The following is a 24,292-nucleotide window of genomic DNA, read 5'->3' on the forward strand; positions in this document are numbered from 1 at the left end:
CTATCACAAAACTCCCTTTCAGGAACTGTGTTAACCTTGTCTTTGTTGGGCTGACATACTTTTGCAAGTTGACCCAACATTCCACAAATCCTACAATTTACGTTTTTTCAGGACAAACGTGACTACTAACAGTATGGTTCGAATTACCACATCTAAAACAAATGTTTCTTCATTTGAAAAATTGATTTGTCCCTCTTTTGTGTCGATTTTTTACCATTTTGGGCTCCTTGCTTAAAATTCCATCTCTACTTTACTGGAGCAATTCTGCTGTGCCACCTGCGAGACAGTTCCTTGCACAACTTTTGTGAAAATTAAATACTTTTACTATGTCAAAATTTTTATTGAACTCTCTTGTCCGAACATCTAACTACTATTTGATCTTGAATCATCTGTGTAGTGCAGTTTTCACAGTCTGCTGCAAGAATTCTTAATGCTGCTACTCAACATCACCACACAGAGCACCACCACCTAACTAAAACAGCTGACTGAAACTACTGAAAATGAGTTACCTTGCTGGTGCAGTCCAGTTTCTGTTGGCAAGGAAAGACACAGCGGAGTAATCACATGGCTCTTTCTGGCTCCGTTACACAATATCCGGTGTCCTCCTCTGCAGTGCTTGAAATGGAAAAATAAAAGTGCATTTACTCTGGAAACAGTACCTGCTTGTTTCTGAGAAGTGCTGGTACTATCCAATTAAAAGTATTACGTTTTTCTTGAGAAGTGCAATTACTCTCCCAATCCAAATAAAAAAGTGCCGTACTCCGTACCGGACAGTACCGGCCCATTTAAAGCACTGCTCCTCTGGCGATAATTGCTCCGACTACCTGCCATCACCAGTAAGGCTTGTGTACTCAATGATCGCACAACCATCATGGCGCCAGTTTTAAGAGTGGGCACGAAAAAACTTCTCATTAGTCATGTCGCTGCTGTCGGCACCAATGAGGTGCAGATGCGAGCCTGGCACGGAAAACAACAGAAGGTGCTGGATCCATGTGAGGTTGGACACAGCGTTTTGCTGTTTAGTTTTTTTTTTAAACGGCCACTCCCCCTGATCTTTAGCCACCTGCAATATGATCCAGGCAAAAAACAACACGTCCATGTGTATCAGAGAGGCTATGCCTAGCCAGAAAGCACGCTTTCTTTTGCCCCGCAGGTCAGACAAGCATTTGCAATGCAATATGTCTTGCATTTGCTTGAGTTAGAGCAATTGGCATTGTAAATTCATAACTGGACACTTCTTGCCACATAAACTGGTCAACCCTGCCTTATAATTTCGTCTTTTGTTACCATATAATTCCAGTGGCCCTGCATATAACTAAAGCACTTCCATTTACCTTCTTCCTCTAGGGGCAGCAAAAAATGAAAATGTTGCCATTTAGCATCCTAATATAAATTTGCCATTCTAATTCCAATAGAATACCAAGCACGACACAGCTCTTCTTCTTAAACATGCCTTGTTTTATTTACGGTAGTGTTGGGTTAAACTTAAAATTATCATTATGCTGATGTGTGCTAGGAGCATTGTTGGATGTCAGAGGAACCGTGCTCAAATATGCCTGGGTACTGTGCTGAATGTGCCTTCATTTTGCTCAATTATTACTGTTAACTATGCCAGGGTCCTACTCAGTTATGCCAATATATTGCTCAAATAAATCTGTATTTGGATAAAGATGCTAGGATTCAACCGAAATATGCCTGCACATATAGCATTTCAAAAATGCTATGAACTTGCCACCCTTCAGGTGTCTACATAATACCCATGTAATTGTGCTGTTGTTAAGTACTCCAATCTGTTTTAATTATTAAAACAGCCATTTCCATTGACTGAATAAAAAGACACATAAATTGCAACCTCAATGGACCCAAACTTTTCTAAGGTTGTTTGTCTCTGCCAACCCGGGCAAGCTGGAATTTTCACATAATGGACGATATGCCTAGACGCAGACAATTATCCCTTCCAGCAGAACAGATTTTAGATTCTGAAAAGCGTGGAAAATGTGCCTTAAATGTCAAGAGCTGCATTGCTGTCAGAAAGCATGGCTCCAGACGGTTGTCTACACCTCTCTCTTATGTGATGCCGTTCACAGAAATAATTAAGAAACTGCGGTCATTTCGCTGCTTAAGAGAGAAGGACCAGAGAACTTCGAGATGAGATTGGATAGCGCAGCAGATTGTTCTGTCAGTCAACAAGCATTGCAACATACAAGCAGGAAAAATTATGTGTTCTTTGCAACTTATAAACCGCAGCTCAGCCTGCTTACTTTTTCCAATCTGCTCAAAGTGCCTTCTCCTGTAATGGCACATTTAGCATTCTCTTACCGGCGTATCTGTTCTCGCAAGTACTTTACAGCCCAGGACAGCATCTTCGGAGGGCATTGCCGTACAACGTCCTGCTGAACACAGAGAAGCATGAGAAAAAGATGCACTAGTGCCAATGTTTACCAGACAGGAAGGGGCGAGGCTCGTGCCCGTGGGGGACTTTATCCTTCCCGGGCTGCTGCATCCACGCATCATCTGAAGCTAGTGAAAAGCGCCTCCTTTCTGACTTCCCATCCCCTTGGAGGTGTACTGACGGGGAAATGAATTCCATCTCTTATGGTTTCTTGAAGTGATCCTGTAAGAAACACATCTAGGCGGCACTTATTTCCGATCGCTCCAGTGTGGGCTGATGGCATGAGGCTAGTTTGACAATCTAAAAGGCACTCATAAAAATGATGAAAGCACAGCACATTCTACAATATTGCCAAAGGAAATGGATAAACTAACCCATTAAAACGAACAACCAGAACAACCTGTGCCTTGCAGTAAATTACACTTGCAGAACCATAAATCCGACTACTTCAAAACCGATACTGTGCAGCCCCTTATTAGTAATACTTCCATTGTTCAGCCCTATGTTCTTGTGCTTGTTTCACACAACCATCGCCTTTCTGAAATGGCTGCCATTTCGAAGTGCTATGACCTGAACCTCCGTCACAGTCCTATCTCTAGGTCTTAGGAGAGTAGGCGTTTCCCTTTCAATACGAACTGGAGCACGGTGATGTGACGTCATCGACAATATTTGCATATCCATGATATCCGCATTTTCAATAGAGTGAAAAGTAATGTTGGTCCTAAGGCTTTTTCTTATAAACAATTCACTAGTGACCGAACATTACACACAGCACAGTAGCTATTGGTGAACTCATAGTTGAAAACTTCACTTTAAATAAGCACCCTCATTTTAAAATGTTAAGGAATTAAGACTTTATATACCAGCCCGTTCACCGCTGTAGTTGTGCTCACTTCGTAAGCACATATAATAAAGAACACACGGTGTTCTATGCAGAAATTCCAAAGACACGCAGAGCAGCTGTGCAAATGAAAACGGAAGAAGGAGCAGCTGTGCAAATAAAAATGGAGAATTAGTCAAGACAGAAAGCAATTAAAAAATGAGTTCCTGAAAAGTACAGATAAACAATTGAATGTGTGAGGACACTGTACTTGGCTGGTGCGCCTCTGCCAAGAACGGAAGTGAGGTATTGGCTTTGCAAACCTGTTAAGAGGCAGCATGGAAGAGTGACGCTTCAGATAACCTATGGTAAGTAGCAGGCAGGAGCAAAAGCCCTTTATCCAGAACAACAGGTCTTCCAGACAGTGCATGCATGTTGCCTAGGCTCGACCTAAAAAAAATGTATTAATTCTAACTTGCCAGGTCACCATAGCAATGAGAAAGCTCCTAGGCTGGCTGTAAATTGCCTAGCCAGGCAGACAGCTGCAGTTTATAACCAACACCTTGCATGGGCTGTTTTTTTTTCTCTGAAGCGCCCCATGATCTCCATAGTTTAGGAGCTCTACAAATGCATGACTGATGCATTTGAATGCAGTGATGGGGATATCAGTACTAAAAGAAGTTAGTGTAACCCCCCATCTCTGGTACTTGCATGGCTCTTTCAAACCTACACCAGTATTACTCTACAGTTATCTGCTTCCCCACAAATCCATAGCTATTTACTTGTTAAACTTCACATTACCAAACAACAGTCACTTAAAGCCAGACCTACTGGCATTGCCAACGCTTGTTTAAAATATTTTGGCATGGATACAGAAGGCAAAACAGACCTATTGGGTTCACCAATGCTTGCCGGAAAAAGACGTTATGTAGGAGTTACTCTCATGAAAACGCCTAGGCCTTGCTGCGCAGGCGCGTCATGTTTTCAAATGACGCGGCATCAACTTTTTCACCCTACAATGCTCCGTTTCTAGTAAATTCCCTACGTGACGTCATTTGAAGAGCGCCCCCATGTAAATATTTACCATGAAACCAGGCGCACCCGCCCACCAAATCCAGGGCACAAACACCCCAACTTTCCTGGACCTGTCACTACATTTCGCACTTCGCAAAGAAATTAAAGACTGCTGTGAGGGGTGCGGCATGCGCAATGTAGTTCCAGAATTGTAGTGCATCGACGCGATCCGATGACGCGTACGTTGTTAGGAAACAGACACTATGACGCGTTCAACTGAGTCTGGAGTTCATAATAAAGGGTGAAGTATCCAAAGTAGACCCAAGAAGAAAGGTTCTCGGACATTCTTTAATTAAAACTTACAGAAATGTTAACATGTCGGGTTGCGTATTGCGGACATGAAACTCAAAACAGTGTTAAAATTATTAGAAACGGAACTTCTTTCCGGGAAAATCAGAACTATATTAACAGCACTAAGGTACATGCAGACTGCGGACAGCGCTGGAGATTTCTGCTTAGGTCAAAATAAATAGTGCCCAAGACTAAATTATTAGGCGCGGCCTTACTGTCGCGCTCCCTTCCAAGATGGCGGCCTAGAATTTGCGTGCTTGTCCTCTCTCCGTGTCCATTACACGCCAATGCTCTGCTCTATGGTGATGTGCAGCTGGGTCAGAAGACGCACAGCCGCCTCCGAACTACCTCTTTATCTATGAGAAGGAATTCTGGCCACCTGCTGAGCTTCACGCATTCTAGGGTCTGAACCTGTCTTATTTCCCCACTCAAACATCCACGGCGTTTCTTTTATCCTGTTGCCGGCGCCATGTCCGAAAGCGAAGGCAGTCCGGAGCCCGGCCCCAGTTCCGACACCATAAAAGTCACAGTCAAGACCCCAAAAGACAAGGAGGAGTTCGCTGTGCGACAGGAGAGCACAGTGCGCGAGGTACTGAGAGAGCGACGTTTAACGGGCAACCGCCCAAGACCGCGCGCAGGAGAGGGTTGGGGTTATCACCCATCAAAAAGCTGGATAGCCTGTGCACTGAATCTTTATATTAACTTGGGCAGTTTGTGTAGAGGAACCCTCGCTCGTTATACAGGAACTACAGATATTTAGCACTCCGCAACATCTTTAAACTTGAAGATTTCTTACTAGTCCCTTTCATATTTAGCTCTGATATTGTAATATTTTTCCCATCTTGTCATGCAGGCAGGTCTGATTTCACCCGTTGTGGATGCAGGCCATGATTATTCCAATGCGGATGAAAGGATTCGGTTATTCACTCCTGGCATGGAGTAATCGAGCCTTCTAGAGCTTTGCACTCAGCACCTAGTTTGTGTGCAACATGACTTAAAAATCAGTTTTGCCGTTCTTAAGAAATCTCAATAACTGGTGTTTCAGTTTTAATGCGCAGGTGAAAGAAAAAGGAACATCTTTTGCCCTCTAGTGATCGATGATCCGCAGGTTGAAAACAATTTCAGCGGCGGACGACTTCTGTATTAATCTGAGTTGCTGACTGCCGGTGTTTGCTTCCGTTTTTAGAGTTCCCAGGTTTTTTTAAATCAATCACATACACGCTGGCTGAGCAGCATCGGTGCCCGACCTACTATGCTCGTTACTCCCTTGATACTTACTTTGCACCCACTTCTGCCCACTATTGACGCCGCTCATTGGGGCTTCCTGCTACATTTTTTGGTCTATATCAACTGCTTCAGTTTTCCACTCTCTTCAGTGTAACGTGTATCACTTTAAGCCAACTCCTTGGTATTCACTTACTTGACTTAGGAAGGAGAGACTGTTTACACGGAGAGCTCAGTAGCAATCGCTTAATCAACGACTTTCATAATCTTGGAAAGTAATGCTGTCCCTTTGTCACAACATACTCATTTTTTTCAGGCAATGCATTAGTCACCGAAGTGTTTGTTTATTGATGACGATACATTTCATCACTGTCCAGTGGCCTCCTTGGGTGACTTTAAGTCCCTCTTTTTCAGTCTAGTCCTATAACATTGGGGCGTATAGACGCCCCACCACGTTAGTTTTGCATATCGAACGTAAGATTTCCCTGCAGCATCAGGTATTCTATTTTACTTTTGTTAAACTTGACACGGTTCCCCTATGCTTAGATAATGTACCCCGTTGTTGCTGTCAGAAGTGTTTTTGTACAGAACACGTTTTCACGATCTGTTTTGCAACTTTCCAAATTAACATTGTGCTTTATTTCCAAACACCAGTTAGTCTTCGCGTCGCGTGGAATACGCAGGTTTTACAATCCCAATTTGATAGACATATTCACAAACAACGATATGCTACATTTTACCTTTGCACTGATCACGACATTGGGCAGTGAAAAGTTGTCCCACCAAAAGTGCCTTCTCTTTTTGGTAGGAGAGCCTGCTAGGCGTGCAGCGCCTACCTAGCATAGGAAGCCGAACTTGATGATGAAGCATGCGACCTAGGTGGGTGAGGGTTCCACTGTTGGGGGTGCCCTTGGTGAATATACTCAGACACTAAGAGAGCAACTACTGGACCTGTGTTAGCCTTGACTCCTAAATGTTAGGCAGAAGCTTAAATGTAAAACGTTGCATGTGTTGCTTTTTGTTATGATGGTAGGATATGCCCGAGACCAATTTGAATCTCCCATTACCCCTTTCCCTCTCTGTTGAGGGTAATAAATAGTATGACGTAGACTATATAAAAACCAAACATATAGTTTGTCATGCAATTGAAAGTTGTATATAGAAGCAGTACAATTGGAATGGGGCAGAACTGCGGATTCTTAAACCTGTTTTAAATATAAGCTTAAGAACACTGAGGGTCTCCGTCACCCAACTTTGGCCTACTTTCTTTGAGGACAGTTCTGTCCATTGGTATGGGTAGCCAAGCACTCATTTTGGTAACCTGAAACTAATGGAACGTTATATATATATATATATATATATATATATATATATATATATATATATTAAAATAACACATCTTATTAGGTTTAACTTGGGTATAGACACTGACTGAAATACACCATTGTTTGAGCATATCCATTATTGCAAAGTTATACTTAATTGTATAGCTGAAAGGTCGTTGTAGTATCATTGCTAATGAGACGCTAAAACTCTGAGGCATATATGGTTTTGACAGGTGGATATTATTTATGCATATGCGTCTGTCCCATAGAATACATGTTTTACTTTTTCATCTTTTTGTGCTGTCAGCAAACAGTTGTTGTAGTCGGTCGGTAACATCTACCAAGAATGGAATAAGATAATATCCAGGGTGCTGTGGTAGTGTTCTTATCTCTCGTGGCACCCAGAGCTTGGGGTGAGATTGACAAACATACTCATTGGGCTTTCCACAAGCTTGTTTTAACAGCGTTGATTGGTTTGCAACCTGTGGGCGTGTGCTTTTTAATGCAAGAAGGATGCATTTATTCAGACACTGGTACTTTATAATTTTGAACCCATTGCTTCACTTTTGATACTAAAGGATCTCAAAATAGTCTCATGCCCCAATACAGGGTTGAATCCTGGAGCCGTATAATGAACATATATTATGTGGGTCATTTATTTAAAGTATGAGGGGATAAGCATTGTACAGAGGTTCTCCTAGATTTATTGTTTTTACTGGAGGGAGCATGAAGAGTGGGCTGGACCACAAGCGTACGTGGTGATTCTTTGTGTGAATGCTTGTTACAATGGGAAGAAAAGTTACCATCCTATTTGCAGAAGTTTTGGAGCTTATTACAGTCAGTCATACAATGATTGCATGCAGTGTCGGAATCGGCTTCAACACCTTTGGGTTGGCTCGACGGATACTTTTAGGTTGAGGTGAAATGGTTGCTGTGGGGGAGCAGAAGAAGGCAGAAATGTTGACAGACATATGCTGGATATGCACTCCTGGGATAACTGGAGCAGGTTCCCTCACGTTTCTTTCAGTGTTAGTCCTTCGAGTCCTCTTTTGAATGCCTACTCGTCACAGACCCGATAGAAACAGTATGCTTTTGAATCAGCTAGAGAGGATTCCCCCTCCCCCCAGCCAAAGATAATATGGCTAGTTGTAAAGCAGATTTTTTTCTGAGCTATAGTGGCACACAGATTGGGCCGAGAGCAGTTAATTGTTTTTCAGTTGGCTCATTTGTTGTTAGAATAGTGCTTGCCCTTATTACAATATATGTGGTAGTAATTTTCTGCTGGTACTGTATTTTTTATTTAATTTTTTTAGGTCGAGCCTAGGCAGCCAGTATGTGCTGTCTCGAGTCCTGCTGTAGTCACTGCATGGGGCTATAGCCCGATGCAGTGGATTTGTTTGGTAATTTGAATTGTCCTTTAGAAAGGCTTGCTTCCTAGTGGGTAATCCTTTGTCTTTGATCCTCCTTTTAGTTGTTTGTTAATGCCCAAGGAGCTCTGCTGTACTAGTGCTATTGTTCCACTTTGGAGCTTATCGCTGTGTCTGGGACAATTTTTTTAATTTCCTGTTGGGTCGTTTGTTCACGCTGGTACGTCTGAGGAACGAGCGCAATACCTGATCTCAGCACCAAGTGATCCTCCGTGCACCACAAATCCACTGTACCATACATATTAACACACCCAGTGTTCTCCTAGGCAAAGCACAAACAAAACCATAAGCCAGTGGCATAGCACAATACCACCATGTTGGATTGCCTCATATTCCCTGAATTTCACCAGTTATTCGATAAGGTGCCAACTGCTTAAACACAGATAGTGAATTTAGCCTAATACCCGCATTCCGTGCAGTGATCTTCTCAGAGATCTCTTTACTCCGTAATGTCAGTACGTCCGCGTCACATAAAAAAAAGTGGATAGTCCCATCACCAAATATTGGGCTGTTTCTTTTTTCTGGGAGTCCTCGTTTTGTAGGCTGCCCCTGTTTTTATTCTTTTTCTTTTGATAGTTTGGTATCTTTCCTTATTGGAATTTAGCCTAGCTCCGCCTTCAAAGTGAGGGTAGTGTCGCTGCTAGGATTTGGTCGTCAATGGGAGCTTGTCAGCACTGCAGCTCTAAGATACATTTCTGTGACCCTGCAGCTGAAAGGACTCGAGAGGAAGGGAGACAGCAGGTTTGAGGGAAGCTCACATGTGAATACTAGCAGATCCTCAAACTCGCATGATGGTCGGTGTAGCTTTGGAGCGAGTGCATAATCTGAACTACAGACTTTGGTACCGGGTTCGAGTCTCGGCGTCAGCTCAACATCCCATTATTCTAGGCAAATCACTTAATCTCCCTGTGCCTTAAAAAATAATCTGACCTTCCGTAATATAGCTGGTGCTCAGGTAAAGCACTCCAAAACCTTTGGGTCGAGCTAGTTGTTTATAAAATTGCAAAAAAGAAGATGGGGACTCCAATCTCACACTGTGAGCAAACTTCCTTGTACCTTTGCATGTACACATAATGAATAGCCTGTGCCGCTTGAAACGTGGTATTTTATTATTGTATTTATATGTTCCTGTTATAAAGCATTGAAGCACTTTAAAAATGTGTTGCTTGAGTTGCAAAAGTGTTACACATACAGGGCATTGTGTAAGGCTGAATGATGATTGTGCAGATGGTGAACCAGTCTCATACTTTATCACATACTAGGGATATACAATATGCATCTTCAGAAATTGCTAAATAAATGATGTAACATGATGTACCGTCACAGAAACAAGGCAGAAAACACCTATCCTGTAACCCAGCACAGTGTGAAATGTCTCCGTTTCTTAAAATGTATTTCTACAGTAGCTGCAGACGTATCTCAGTTTATGGACAAATCGTGTATTCTGCATTGTGTTGTAGGAGAATTCATTTTAGACATCACAGCTACACAGTGAATTATTCTTTTACTATATACCCTGACATTGCCAGGTCTTCATTTGTATTTATCCAGACTAGGTAGCAGTTTTCTTTTGTGTTAGGCAAGACCTATTGGCTATGCCAATGCTTGTTTTAACATAATACCTAGAAGAAATTACATTTTTTCCCTTCTGGACTTTTGACTCAGCTGGCAGATCCTTCTCTACACCTTGACTAGTATTGTTTGGCACTGCTGTTTTTTAGCTACTTTGCACCCATTAGCAAGGCGATCTAGGAAAGTCAACTCTGTCACTGATATTGGGGAATAAAGTAGAAGGGCACAGGAATTCGAAGTCCGATCCCGGATTCAGCTTTCACTCCTGAAAGGTCTATGACATATAAGTAGGTATTCAGCTAGCCAGGTAGCTATATGTTCTCTAAAGAATGATTAATGTTATTTAGGGCCAGATGTATCAAGAATAAATTTTGCAATTCTCTAATAGCGATTTTTAAGAAATTGCTATTTCAGAGTCGCAAAATAGTATGTATCGTATTTGTGATTCAGTAATAGCGATTTCTTAAAAATCGCAAATGCCATTACCGAATCGCAAATAGCGATTCTGACCCCATTCGCACCTATCGGCCTGTAGGCCCATATTTGCGAATTTTTTGCATTTCCCAAATGGTGCTGGGGACCTAAGGCCCCATCTGCTGCACCCCCAGAAATTATTTTAGGAAATTTAAGGCGCACACATGCCATAGGGGCATGTGTGCGTTACATGTCAATTTAAAAAAAAAAGCATTTTAAAAATTTGCACGTGGTTACCATAAAATTGTATTTGGTGGTAATTGAGATTCCTTAATGCCCAATTCGCATTAAGGAAAAGCTTGATACATGTGCTTAAGAAATCGCAAATAAGGTTTCCTTATTTGCAATTTCTTATTTAGTGAATTGCAATTTGCGATTCTCTAAACGGGGTTGCAATTTTAAGGAATCGCTGTTTTAGAGATTCCTTAAAATTGCATAGCGAATGCCTTTCATACATAATGAAAGGCATTTTTTCATTCGCAAACGGCCATTCGCACCGTTAGCGAATGCAAAATTGCTTGATACATCTGGCCTTTAGTTTTGTCATTAAATTAGAAAATCCCCAGCCTTTATCGGGATTTCAAGCCCTTGTTAAACTCACTTAGCAGTCTTTTTGTTTTTTTAAGAGAGATTCTTGATACAGGTAAGGGAACAATATGTTGAACAATCAATGCAATTGCCTTTAAAAATTGGATTTTGTTTTAACAGTTCTCATTGATCTGGTTTCACCACTGTTTCTTGACTTTCGTCTAATTTGACAAAATGGCAACTTTTATTTTGCTCTGACCTTGGGTGAGTCTAAGCCAGTATTCATATACTTTGTACCTATGTGATGTTTGTTTGTGTCTTCAGCTCTTTCCTGAATTAGAGTATAGTTGGGTCCTTATGATGATTAGGGGGAGATTTTCCAGATCCTCTGTGCAGATTTGTGGACTGTAGCTAAGCCAGCAATACAGTAATAAGCCAATAATAATCTATAATAATGCATCACAAAAATCAGCAGTATCTTCATAGGGGGTTGCGCCCCAAAACTAGGTTCACACAAATGCTTTTTGAGTGGATGTTTTCCATTTTCTGGTATTATTGGTGCTTTGTATGGTTTCAATAGAAAGTTGGTGCTATCTTATCTGTGGTAAACAATTGTTTTGGAATGCATTAATGTAATAGAATGTGTAGTTTTAACCAGACTCGGTTGTCACTTTATTTTTCCCATTCTGTTAAATAAGTGGTTCTGGCATAGTGACTCTTGCCATATTGAGTTACTAAATGTGGATTCCCTTTTGGAATCCCAAGAAATGACTTGCTTTCTGGTTAACGCCTATTGGCAATTAAGTCACTGCCTTTGCGCGCTTTAGTTTGTTTGCATAGTTTAGATAAACAGCAGCTGTGTCATTTTAACCTTTGTGTGTTTTCAGTGAATTTCTGTTTTTTTAAAATAATATTTAGCCAACTCAGGCCCTTGGCATGACCTTTGTCATTTAGTTCTGCAGCAGGCAGATTGGCTGCAGGCCAGGCCCTGCTCCCAATATTGCTGCGGGTAATTAATTGGCCCCTAACCGGTAGCGGCAGTTTTAACCCCCTGTTGCGCACAGTTAGTCTGTGGGGACGACCATGCCCACACAAACTCTCAAACACTGTTCAAGTTTCGCCTCAATGATGCTGTGGTACAGTGCTAGCTTTAGTGTCTGGATGGAGCTAGTGCGGCAGCTCCCTCTGGATTACCACACAGTCCACGCCGAGTCTAGCAGGAGCACCTCGGTATCCCTATCATGCCACCTTATACAGGACAGGGGGAGCAAATCCCCGAGTTCTATAATGGCAGCCACAACATTTTCTTTTCAGTTGCCGTCAGCCAATCACATCACTGGGTACTGCTGGGCCGGCCTTCTATTCTTCAGTACCAAAACGGCACACATTAAAAAAAAAAAACGCCCTCGGTCAATCAGACGGCTCATTGTTTTAAATTTTTGGTACTACAGGACCAACCTTCCATGTATACATAACTTTTTAACCCCCTGAAGCCAAACTAGAGTATCTTTTTAAAAGTACATTTGTCAAACAGCTCAACTGATTTACACAAATTCCCAGAAAGCAGGCATGCTGTATAAAGTTGTAACTTTCTGCCAGATCTTTTGTAATTCTATTCAGGTGTTTTTTTCTGTAATGGAAAACAGTGTTTTTCCTTTGAGAATTAACATCGAAAGGCACCGTTTTGGGACGCCCTACACCTCTTCTTGGCCCATGCTTGGCAAATCAGTATGATACTTGCAATGAATGAGCTGAGGTCGATGAACTGTTTTTTTTTTAAAAACATTGTTTTATTTATTTTCGAGGGACCAGGGGGAGTTCTCTACGTTTGTCAAACTGTTAAAAAGTTACTAGCAAAACAAAAAAGCTCTTCTTATGGAAACCCTGTCCAAACTACGACCACACAGTGGTGATCACTGCTTTGTAATGTATGTGGGTGCACGGTGTAATTAATATTCTTTTTAATGCGTTTGTTGAATGTGGGGTGAGACCATCTTTCGCAAGAGCCAAAGCTTTGAGTGGATTGTGATGCCTCTCCCTTCCTCCGCAATCGTAATATTTTGCATGTTCGTTAGTTATTAAAACCGGTTTTAAAGTAGACTCAAAGCATAGTCTGATTACGGAGGCATATAGTATGAAGGAGTGAAGGTCAGCAGCCTGATGATCCAGATGGGTCTCTCCTCTACTGAGATAAAAAACTGAATTCAACTTTTGCCCTGTAGTAACAGATGTCTGAATTGTAATTGCCACAGCTTCCCTACATAACATTTTTTTAGTTGGGATACGTTTATTTTCATTGGCATGGCATAAATGCATATGTGTACAAATAGTCAAATGTATATGCAATTTACTAGTAGTCTCTAGTTTGGTAGTCTGCTTATGTAGACCTGCGCAGAGGACATAGAGACCACTTTTACATTAGAAAATTTGATTTGTACTGAAATGCGGTGTTCTAGCAAAAGGGCAAAGACTGTAAAGATCACCTAATGGGAAACTGGTGGTGTAATAAAAGTGTAAGTCTGCGGATTCCAATTGTATTATAACTGTGGCAACGTGTCACAGCTAGTATATGCCAAGCTACGAGTGATATGGTCATCGTCTTATTACACAGAGCAGAAGAAATTGAAGTAATTTTGTGTGCCTGCTGTTCAGATGGTCTAGGTTCACATCTCTACTACAAAGGAGGAGGAGGAGGATGTGCACAAGCTGTGTGGTCTGTTGCCTTTGTGTCACACATAGATAAGTCCTAGATAACTGCTGGGTCGCAACCTTTAATGTGTCACGTTTCCTTTTGTGGAGGAAAGTCACAAACCAGGGATGAAAGTTTTTTTTTCCTCATGCAGATGACGCTTTCATTGCCTTGTTTAACTCAAAATTGCTTATTAGCGCACTTTTCGAACCCTTTTGCTGCATGTTTTGTACGTTTTCACTACTGTCTGTGTGGTTCATTATTCTTTTGAATACGGTGCCTTTTACTTACATTTTACACATTTCTTACAAAGAATGTCCTCTTCTTGCCTTGGGGTTACCTCTCTGGGGACAAAGGTTGAAATGCTGACTGCTGCTCAGTAAGTATACAAGGCATCTGGTGAGCATCAATCAAAGTCATCATCATAACGACTTTGATCATGCTTGTGATGCTTATGTCACTTTTTCCAATCATTCTGGTGGTCTGGCTAGCCGGCCTGGCCGACGTTGCCTTGTGGATGTTGAGAGAGCCCAGTTAATACCTAATCCAGACAAGGAGAAAACGGTCGTTGGTCTAGTGGTGTCTTGATTGAAATGATGATTACCAGCTTCTGCTTGTCCATGGTGTTCAAGCTCTCCCTGTCTCCAAATGCCCAATGCTAATGTTGCTTTTGACAGTTGTGTTGCACACTGAGAGTAAATAGGATTGATCACATGTTTTCATCTAAGGGCTGTTGCATTCACTTGTGTCCTAGAGTCATTTGTCTTGAAACATCTGAGTAGAGGCACGTGTAAACACTGCTTCTTGCGAAGGCTGTGGCACTGTCCGTAGCCGGATCTAGTCGTGCATTTCCTAGCCTCGCGTTATTGTCTAGCAATTGTTGTCTTTTTATCATATATTGTTGCTATCGTTGTATGTAAAATATTTCAGTATTGTCTACCGTCCACCAGGCTGGCTTTCTTGCTTCACTAATTAAATGAACCTTGATTCGCAGGTGCAAGACAAGTACTTATGAGGTTATCCATAGCCAATGTCCTGTTCGCCTTTGTTTTCTTTTACTATTTAAACAATCGCACGTCTCTATAAACAATTTAGTGACTTGTCACCTGGTTCTTGCACCAAAGTTAAAGATGTGGTCTGCAGTAATTGAAAAAGAAAGCTCTGTTGCCCTTGTTTAAACTAATGTTTTGCTCTGTGCTCCAATATCCTCTTGGCTTGCCTCACACATTTATCATCCCATGCTTTAAAAAACGATCGTAAGGGGAGACTGTTTTATGTGACATTTACATTCCCTCACCCTCCTAACCCCCTTCTAAGCTTAGTCTGTTCATTAATATTTACGTTTTTCTATAGCGGAACTGCACCATGATTGTGTTACTGCACTTTACAATGGACAAAAATAGTACTGCCTTGTGGTGAACGTTTGCAATAATTTAGCTATTCAAAGCAGATATAACCAGATATTAGCTCCAGTTTAGGTGGCCATTAGACTGCTTCAGTGGAAGAAATCAGTCTTCAAGGACATTGTGAAAGAGGGACTGGGACGATATCTCATATTTTCCCGTAGTCGAGTTACATAAGGTTGTTGCTATGCATGTGAATGGCTGATTTAAGCTTATGCTATTTTTTTTTTTTTCTTCAATCGGAGTGATTTTTTTGTTTTTTAGCTCCTGAGACTGTGTTGCGGGCCTGTGTATCTTTTTTAATTCGGTGAAATAGCTTGGGTTTTTCTAAGCGAACGGCTTTGTGTATTGGGCACCCTGTTTTTTGCCTTTAATTCTCAACTCTGTGGTACACCAGTGAGCTACTTAAAATAGTGTGGAGATGTGATTATATTTAATCATGGAAGAAACTATCCTTGCTGTTGAATGAATAGTGGCCCTCGCAATGCACTGCTAATTACCCCACAAATTACGGCACTTGTGACATATTTGATAACATTGTTAATTTCAATGTAATAGTTGCATTAAAACCTTTGATGAGAAAACTGTGCATGGCAGGGGCGTGAGTTATAGTTACCTTGGGACACAAGTTATAGTTACTTGAGATGACTAACACGTGAATCCTATGGTTTTGTATGTTTAAAATGTGAGCCTCACTAGAGCATCCCTGTAAACCCCCCCCCCCCCCCTTTTTTTTTTTTTTTTTTTAAGTGAATATTTACATATAAATGTGTATAATAAAAATATCTATGAGGTGAGGGTTTTTGGGCGGTAAGGGAATTTTCAGGGTTAGGGTGGGTATACGTTGTTGGGTGGTAAGGGGATTTTTAGGGTTTAGGGTGTGTATAGGTGGTAAGAGAAATTTTACGGTGGGTGTAGGTTTTTGGTTGGTAAGGGACTTAGGTTTTAGGGTGGTTATAGGTTTTTGGGTGGCCAGGGAACTTTTTAGGCTCCAGGGAGGGTATGTTTTTTTTTTTTTTTTTTTTTTGGGTGGTAAGTGCATTTTTGTGGTGGGTATGGGTTTTTGGGTCGTAAGGTAACTTTGAGAGTTTATGGTGGGTATGGGTGGTAAGGATAATTTTGGGTGGGAAAGGATTTTTTTTTTTAGGGTTGAGGGGTTATTGGTTAAAGGATGTTTGTGCATATGTGTGTATGTATATATATATATATATATATATATATATGTCTTTACAACTGGATGGCTTTCCACAAAGATGTATTTTACAAGTAAAAAATCTATGGTGTATATAGGTTTAGACTTATTTGTTAAATACTTATATTTCACGGTAAAGGCTTACATTGTAAAGGCATATTTGTTGTTAAAAAAATAAAAACTCGTTGTAAAGGCATCTTTGTTACCACGCTTGCAATATAAAGCTATTCATTCTAATGGCATTCGATATTCTGTCATACATACGTTAGTGGTATCTCTTCCCCCATTGTATTGAAAATTGCATTAATCTACGTATCGCACAGTTCTCGTCTCAAACATGGTAGCATGAAGATGGTACCTATAAACTTGATGTACCACAATTGTATTGGCATATTATAAGGCATTTTGCTTTGTTATTTTAGGGTTGCATTCCTAGCTGAGATCATAGACCCTGCTTGGTTTGGTTTTACCACCCTAATAGCACAAGGAGACGGTCAGCAGAGCCGCCAACTATGCTGGGACCATTTTAGTTATTTTTCTTGTGTGCGCATGGATTTCGATTAGCCAGCTGTTACCAGCAAACTGCATGCTGCAACTGTGTTGTATAGAAAAAGTCTAAAAAATCTGGAAGTTTAATTTCCCCATCCTTTGTTCTACAATCTAACGTATCTTGTTTAATCTTAGCTGGTGGTTGTACCCATCTTAATTTAGATAGTATGACTTGTGGAGTAACAGTTCTTGATATGAATGCAAACGTCTGACAACCTCTGGGTTAAGGCTGAACAAAATGAGAAGTACCAAATCTGTGCCATGCTGCCATCTTAGCCAAACAATGTGCGCAAACTATGTCTCCTTTCAACACATTTTCTCTTTTTTTGGACCCAGAAATGGTATTTATAATATTAAAATTAAAAGTTATTCTTTATAATATTAAAATTGGACTTTATTCTAGGAGGAGGTTTTAGGTCAGGAGGACGGCTCCTTATGTAAACTAGAAAGCGCAAGGGTCTCTGAAAGCTAAGAAAAGTATTGGGATCGCCCTGAGGGGCGAGGACAGAAAGATATCATGAAGTGGGCCAATGCAGTCTTGCGCTGTCAGGTCATCAACTGACCAAGTGCTCTGTCTGTCACCCTCGCATTTGCGGAGTGCAAGATTAAGCAGGGTCTGAGGCACAACCCAACATCTCGCCCAACTAATGGTTGTCTGCTTTTGGGAGCTTGAGGGTGGCTTAGGACATGAACACATGGTCAAAATCTTGGCATCCTTAGCTCTAGCAGGAGCTGGTGAAATCTGGGCCTTTTAAAGACGTGCAGTTTTTCAGCCTTGATTGATGTTCTGCTAGCTTTCTCGGTCATGGGGATATTTTATCAGCAGTAGGCAATATCCTTGCCTTTAAAAACTAGCCTTGGTAAAACCAGTAGCTTTCACCTAAGAGCTGTTGTCTTTGGGAATGATTTTAGCCATGCTGTCCAGCACCAGGCTGTGAAGGGATGGTGGATGGGAGGGGTTGGGGGAGCAAATGGACAGAGTTGGTGGGAAACGAGAACGGCAAGGTAGGGTGGGTGCAGAGGAAGCAAGAATGGCAACTGAAAGAGTGTGAGAAACAGAAATATGGAGGGGGAGAGAAGTACACGAGTGTGAGTTGTTAAATACACACTCTTGTAGAGTGCTTAAACAATAAGAAAAAAGTCGTAGCACCTGAAACATGAGCAATAGAAGTACCCAAGTAACGGATCCATGCTGTACTGGGTGGACAAATAAAAGAAGAGGAAGGAAAGCCTACAGAAGCTAGCAAATATGAAGCAAGTAACTGAGATTGACAACTAAGCCAACCAATGGTAAGCAGTGGGCGGGCTCTGAACCCAAATTAAGCTAACATGTCTTACAACAGAGAGTGCATGTGCTTGGGGGGGGGGGGAGACATAAAAAGGATTGGCTGGAACTTATGGTGCCAATTTCAGTTCTTGCCCTTTGGCATCTTTTAACTCTCTCAGTACCATTTCTGCCTGGTGCATGTTGGCGTATGGATTATTGGGGCTTTTCGGATCACCACCTATTTTTTTTTGACGTACACAGACCAAACATCCTGCTATCCATGCAGCCAGGCTGGCTGCTGGTGCTCTGTAGCTGCCTATGTGTTTAATCCTTATTACAATTAATATAGGTGTGTTCCTCTCTCCTGTACCTCCGCCCATCACACTGCCAGGCACTGCATGCCATACCACGATAAGTACACCCATGTGGTCATCGCACACAATATGAATACACTTCCTACATAGGCTCACAATGAAGACATCCTTCCACCACACACCCTACATGGTGCAGCTTTTTATCCACGTGGGTAAGTACTTTAGCATTCACATAGGGGTAATGAGCACTGCACAGATGCTACAATACAGTAGACACATTGAAGTTTATAGGTAGTTAACATTTTCACAAGGGTTACCCTGTGTAACATAGAGTCACAACCTCAGACATATTTGGCGTTAAAAACACTAGTGCAAAGAAACAAAAAAGTTTGATGCTTTGTTGACAAGTTTGATGCTACCATTGACAATTGTAGGGCCTGAATCATTAAGAGGGCAGGCCGCCACTTGCTGAAATTAATTGGCATCACTGATACTTCACCATACTAGTCATCTGTGTCTAGTGCGATTGGCTAAGTGATCTGGGATCTTTAGCAATTGGGAGGACTCCGTCTACATCTGAGATAAGGAACATGTGCAGAAACCTTCCAAACCCCCTCCACCCAGTCCCCATCATTGCATGTTCATACATGAAAGGCAGTGGATTCACAGAGAAACGAGCATTAAAGGATAGGCGGGTAATCTTGCCCCATACGGTACTGCACATCAGCAGCAACTGTGTGTCTTTGCCATATCCACTAACTGTGCTTTATCCTTATAGCAGTGCTGTCTATCTAGTCAGACAAGAACTACCCCCCGAATGACGATCAACCTCAGGAGGTGAGCCCACACTACTGATTTGAATTCAATTTCTGCATCGAAGGTTGTCACTGCCCCTTCACCGCCCTAATTCTTCCCACTTTAAACAGCCTGCAAATATTGTGCCTAGTTGATATTGCTTAATTAAACCAGCCTGGCCTGAGTGAGCAGATCTGTGCTTCACAAGGGAAATCCTGGAGTTTATATTCACTGCTAGAATTGTGACATTAGTAGTGATCAACAAAGGGGTAGTAAGAGTCACCCAGCAGGGGATCTCTTTTAGGCTTGGGGTGAAGCATTGTTGCGTCCTCATGCCAACGTGTAACAATAGCTTTGCAGAATCCTGTCTCCAACCTGTGAGTGCTAATGCCAAGGCAAAAGAAACTTTGTTGAGCTCCTTGCCCATTGTCGCATGATTTTTCATTTTCTTGTCTCTTGTTTCTGCCATAAAAATCTGCTCAAATATATCCCACCTTCATTCAAGTCTTTCGCTTGCTCACAGACTCCGAATGGCTTACTGAATTTCCTGCCACATCTCAGGTGTCCTCAATCTTTAATTCCATTTGTTTTGAAGTGTCTTTGACCTGTGTCTTTGATCTTTACAAGGTTTCCTAAGAGACTTTTAAATCCCACCCACTGAACAGACCTCTGTAACTCTATGGACATATTGGATTTATTGGAACTAGTAAAGTGCCAGACATTCACCTGGAATATTGTGGCGCTAAAGGACAGTTTCCTTATGAGTTATTGTAGTCGGACCGTTGCTTTATAGTCTATCCAGCAGTGTCATGAAGTTAACTTCGGAAAGCGCTAGGTTTTCAGCATTTTCATAAATTTTGGAAGGTAAGATTCTATGTTGTAATCAGTCTGTGGAAACTTTCTATTTAAGGTTGGGTTGAGTATACTTTATCAGGCCTCGAAACATCTACTCCCCACTCACTTTGGGCAGTCTATTTTTATCAGGGTAGGCTAGTTTTCGGGCCTACTGGCCCATTCTGAATGGCAAAATGCAGAAAGTAAATGAGCAATAAAAAATCCTTTTACATTTTATTTTTATCCTGTCTTTTTTTTTTTGCTGTACTTCAAAGACCAAGGACAACTGTCAGGTTGTCTTGTTAGTTAGCTGCATGGAGATTGGTGGTTTTCTTATTTCTCTAGCTGTAAAGTGAGGGGATTTTGTAGAGCGAACTGCATGACATTTGTGTCTGTGTACAGGGAGTGTGAAAGGAAAGGCAATAGGATGTCAGTTTTATTCTGACACGTAGTATCCTTATAAATTGTAGAAATGTTTCAAAATATATCAGCAGTTAGGAAAACCCATTTTTGGGTAATTCTGAAGTGTGTGGAAACAGATTTTAACAGGATGAAAACAAATCTGAACAATTGTTGATGTGCAAATAAATGATAAATATTTGCTGAACCCTGATTGCCGCACATTATTGTTTCTATGTTATGTAGTTTTGGAACTTAAACTGCATGCTATTCGTAAATTTTGTGGCGATTTCAATGCAAAATGTGATGGATGTAAATAACGATCCACTACCATTAGTAATATGCTTTTGATAGTGTGCTTTAAAATGCACTACTGCTTATTTATTTATTTTCTTTGGAAGTGGAGAATTTTGGCTCGGTCATTATATACATTGAATCTGTTTACAGTTGTTTTTCTACCTTTGGATAACTTAAGAAGTGGCTTTCCTGAAGAAGGGCGAGAGTCACTGAAACACGTGTAGAAAGATACAAGAAAAAAGAAAAGCAGAAACAAGAGCCACCTTTATAAATGGTAGCAATGAAGTGAAATTAATATTTTTGAAAGCAAAGATTAACAATTAACAGGATTTGGAGTTACAAAGTTTATAAGTGGAGGAATCCAGTCCAACTACTTTATTTGTTTAAGTAATTATATGATTACAAGAGTTATTACAACTACAGAGTTCATGTAATTTGATTGTTTGGTCATATGTACTGTATAATGCATATAGAACTTCACAAGATTATAAGTGGTATTTTTTTATATGAAATGTATATAAATTGAAGAGTGGATGTTTGTGACACGTTTGAGGATACCTGATTACATAGTAAAGAATGGAGTGTTGCTTTTCTTAGCTCTCTTTAACTAGATACGGTATTTGGTAGTAGGATAATATCTGACAAAATTATTGAATGATATGTCAAAGTGAAATAAAAGTGGACAACCTGTGCATTTTGATTTCTTGAATTGAGCCATTATTATTGGTTAATAATGTGTTTTGGTTGCCTGTGGGGATTTGCTCTGCATGCATCTTTCTTGTACTTTTTCCCTGTCCCAGAAATCTATATTTGTTACATGGAGTCCATAGATGCGATATAGCATGACAGATCTGCAATGCCAGTTTGTGACACTCCTTTTTGAATCCAGAGAAATTAAAAAAATATATTTTTAAAATGTAGAAGCATTTCACCCACATCTGACCAAATTACCTCATTGGGAGGAATTAAATTTGATAGCTTTTAAACATGCACTTAGAACCAGGTCACTTGTTAGTATCCATGCAAGACTGACTCATCCTTCCTGCCTTTTGAGTTCAGTAATTTAAATAACAGTACTTTCAGTGAAAGTGCCTGTTAATTCTTATATATAGTACTGTAAGCAGTCTGGTATGATGCACTATATAAATACAAGTAAATGTTACATTGTTTAATTGATTGCAAATCTGATTATTCACAGTTGTACACTTAAAAATGACTGCGTTGAGCCTAAGAGAAAGATGTTGCCCACAGATTATCAGCAATAATGATACTTGAAGAATATACTTTACGCTTGGTGCAAAGGAGCGAGGCTTTGGAAAAAATCTTAATTTTTATATATTTATAGTGAAACTTCTGCTCTTCCTGCATTATTTAAGACCAGATAGAATAACTTTCTTTCAAGAAAAAGAGAATTCTGTGCTGAAAATAATGCAAGTGACTTTGTTTGTACCAGTCCCTTGTCTTTGACTTGCAACAGTAATCCTTCATAAGCTGTGTACACATTTTTGCTTTATGGCTGTCGTTAATAGCATTTTCTGTCTAAAGCTGAGCCAAGGAGTCCGTTGGGCATGGAAGTGACTATTGGGAATGTGAGATAATTTTGTTGAATCGAAAGGCTTCTGCTTTTTCATTTATCTCTGATAAGCTGTAGATGGTTTTGGTTCTTAGTTGTACAGGCAGTGTGTTCACGTTATTAGTTAACAGTAGTAACAGTTGATTATTCCTACTCTCATTTAACGTTATAACCCTCAAAAGCTGTTGACTAATATTAACTTATAAAACATTTGTTAAAGGTTGCCTTATGTTGTCCATAGCCAGATGTAAGAAGGTCCAGTCCTTCATGGCTCCTCTCATGTCTCTGAGCTGTGAGGAGCCCTGACAAAGTCAGCCCTGCTCCCTTTTGTATGTCTGAGAATCCCTGAAAGTTTGAACCTGCTCCCTCTTGCATCCAGGACAAAGAAGTGGACTCCGGAGGTCAGTAGGCTGAACTCCTTTATGGCTACAGGGAGACTACAAGCTGCAAGAGGACTTTTCCTAGAAGTAACCAGTTGACTGGTGGCATCTAGACCCTTGTGTGGGGCATCTGCTTGACATCCTGTTAGTCTGTAAGTCCCTTTCATGAGATCCTGTGGTACTTTAAATATGTACTTCAGTTGTGGATTTGGACTTAAAAGACTAAGGACCTGAATACGATCTTGGCAGATGGAATATGCTCTGTCCTCCGTATAGCGATCTCCATAGCATATAATGGAATCATATTAGGGCAGATGGGATATCAGTCATGTTTGTGACGAAGTAACCTCATTGTCGTAGTTGGACTCTTGCTCTAGGCAAGACTGCTGGTTTAGGGATGACAGCACTTTTGTTTGTAGGTGACTAGGCCGTTCCTACAACAAGTCGCAACTGTCAGCCCATCCATCCCAGCTCACAAGCCGTACCTCGCCAAAAACCCAAGCAGTAAAAGGTGATTTCTGGTAGTCTTTATCCATGGACTCTTGAGTGTGACGTCTCGGGGGAGTCGTGGTTAAATGGAGAGTACCCTTTTCTCACTTGAGCAATAAGTCACAGTCACACACAGGCAATGAAAGAGATGCAGTAAAGTTTCCAATAGGGTTTATTAACAAGACTGCAGTCTACTGTAAAATGCATGAGCTGCAATGATTAAGATAATGAACATTGCAAGAAACAGAATTGTGAAGATGAGAGTTGTGAATACAAAGACCCCCACCATCATGCAATAAACATAAGATGTAAATTAGGCCCTAATACTCTAGCGTGGAGAACCTAATCTCTAACCTAAAGAGAGCAAGGTGAGATAAACCTAATCTGCCAGTACCGTGCCCATGAGACGTGCCCCCAACCCTTGGTATGAGGTCTCTAGATCAGACTCCATGGGAACACGAAGGCTGGGTCTGCATCAAGGCGACGTGTAGCATAGAGGAATCCCTCTGATAACCTTGTCTGCTTGAAATGTATTTATACAGATCTTGTAGAACCCCTGACACAGGTATGTTCCCAAACAAAAGATAAGGCATGCTTGGGACAGCAATTACATAAAAAGGTACGTTATGTTACGGTCACATGTAAGTGGGAAAGGGACTTGATGTGAATACCTCCGTGTATCACTTGTCTTTAACGCTGATAGTGACGCCTTCAGATAGTGGCATTGATAACAGGAAATAAAAACGTCTTGCTAGCTATAAACACAGCAGCTATCTTGGAAGAAATAATTAAATAAATGTGCTAAAACAGAGGTTTTAGTAGGTTAAAAGTCACTAAGTGACGGGGGCACAGGTGTGCAAGCCAGGAGGCTAAGCGAACTGTGGATTCCCAGTAAAACGAAATAGGATCCACTACACCGTCCACCAAGTTTTTAATCAGGCCCTAAGTCAGAAGGTAAAATCTTTGACCAGGGTGACCCTGGTT

At 41.0% G+C, this 24,292-nt stretch overlaps 1 protein-coding gene across 1 annotated transcript in view; it reads left to right on the forward strand.

Annotated features, from left to right (window-relative positions):
* Window positions 1-4,853: 4,853 nt before the first annotated feature.
* The window catches only part of UBQLN1 (ubiquilin 1), a 336,216-nt gene continuing 316,777 nt past the window's right edge, over window positions 4,854-24,292 (forward strand). The window contains exon 1 of the mRNA XM_069229922.1: window positions 4,854-5,166. Coding sequence (XP_069086023.1) covers window positions 5,047-5,166 — 120 coding nt within the window. The 5' untranslated portion in view covers window positions 4,854-5,046. The remainder of the gene's footprint in view (window positions 5,167-24,292) is intronic.

This window comes from Pleurodeles waltl, chromosome 1_1, assembly GCF_031143425.1.
Source record: "Pleurodeles waltl isolate 20211129_DDA chromosome 1_1, aPleWal1.hap1.20221129, whole genome shotgun sequence".
Classification (NCBI taxonomy): Eukaryota; Metazoa; Chordata; class Amphibia; order Caudata; family Salamandridae; genus Pleurodeles; species Pleurodeles waltl.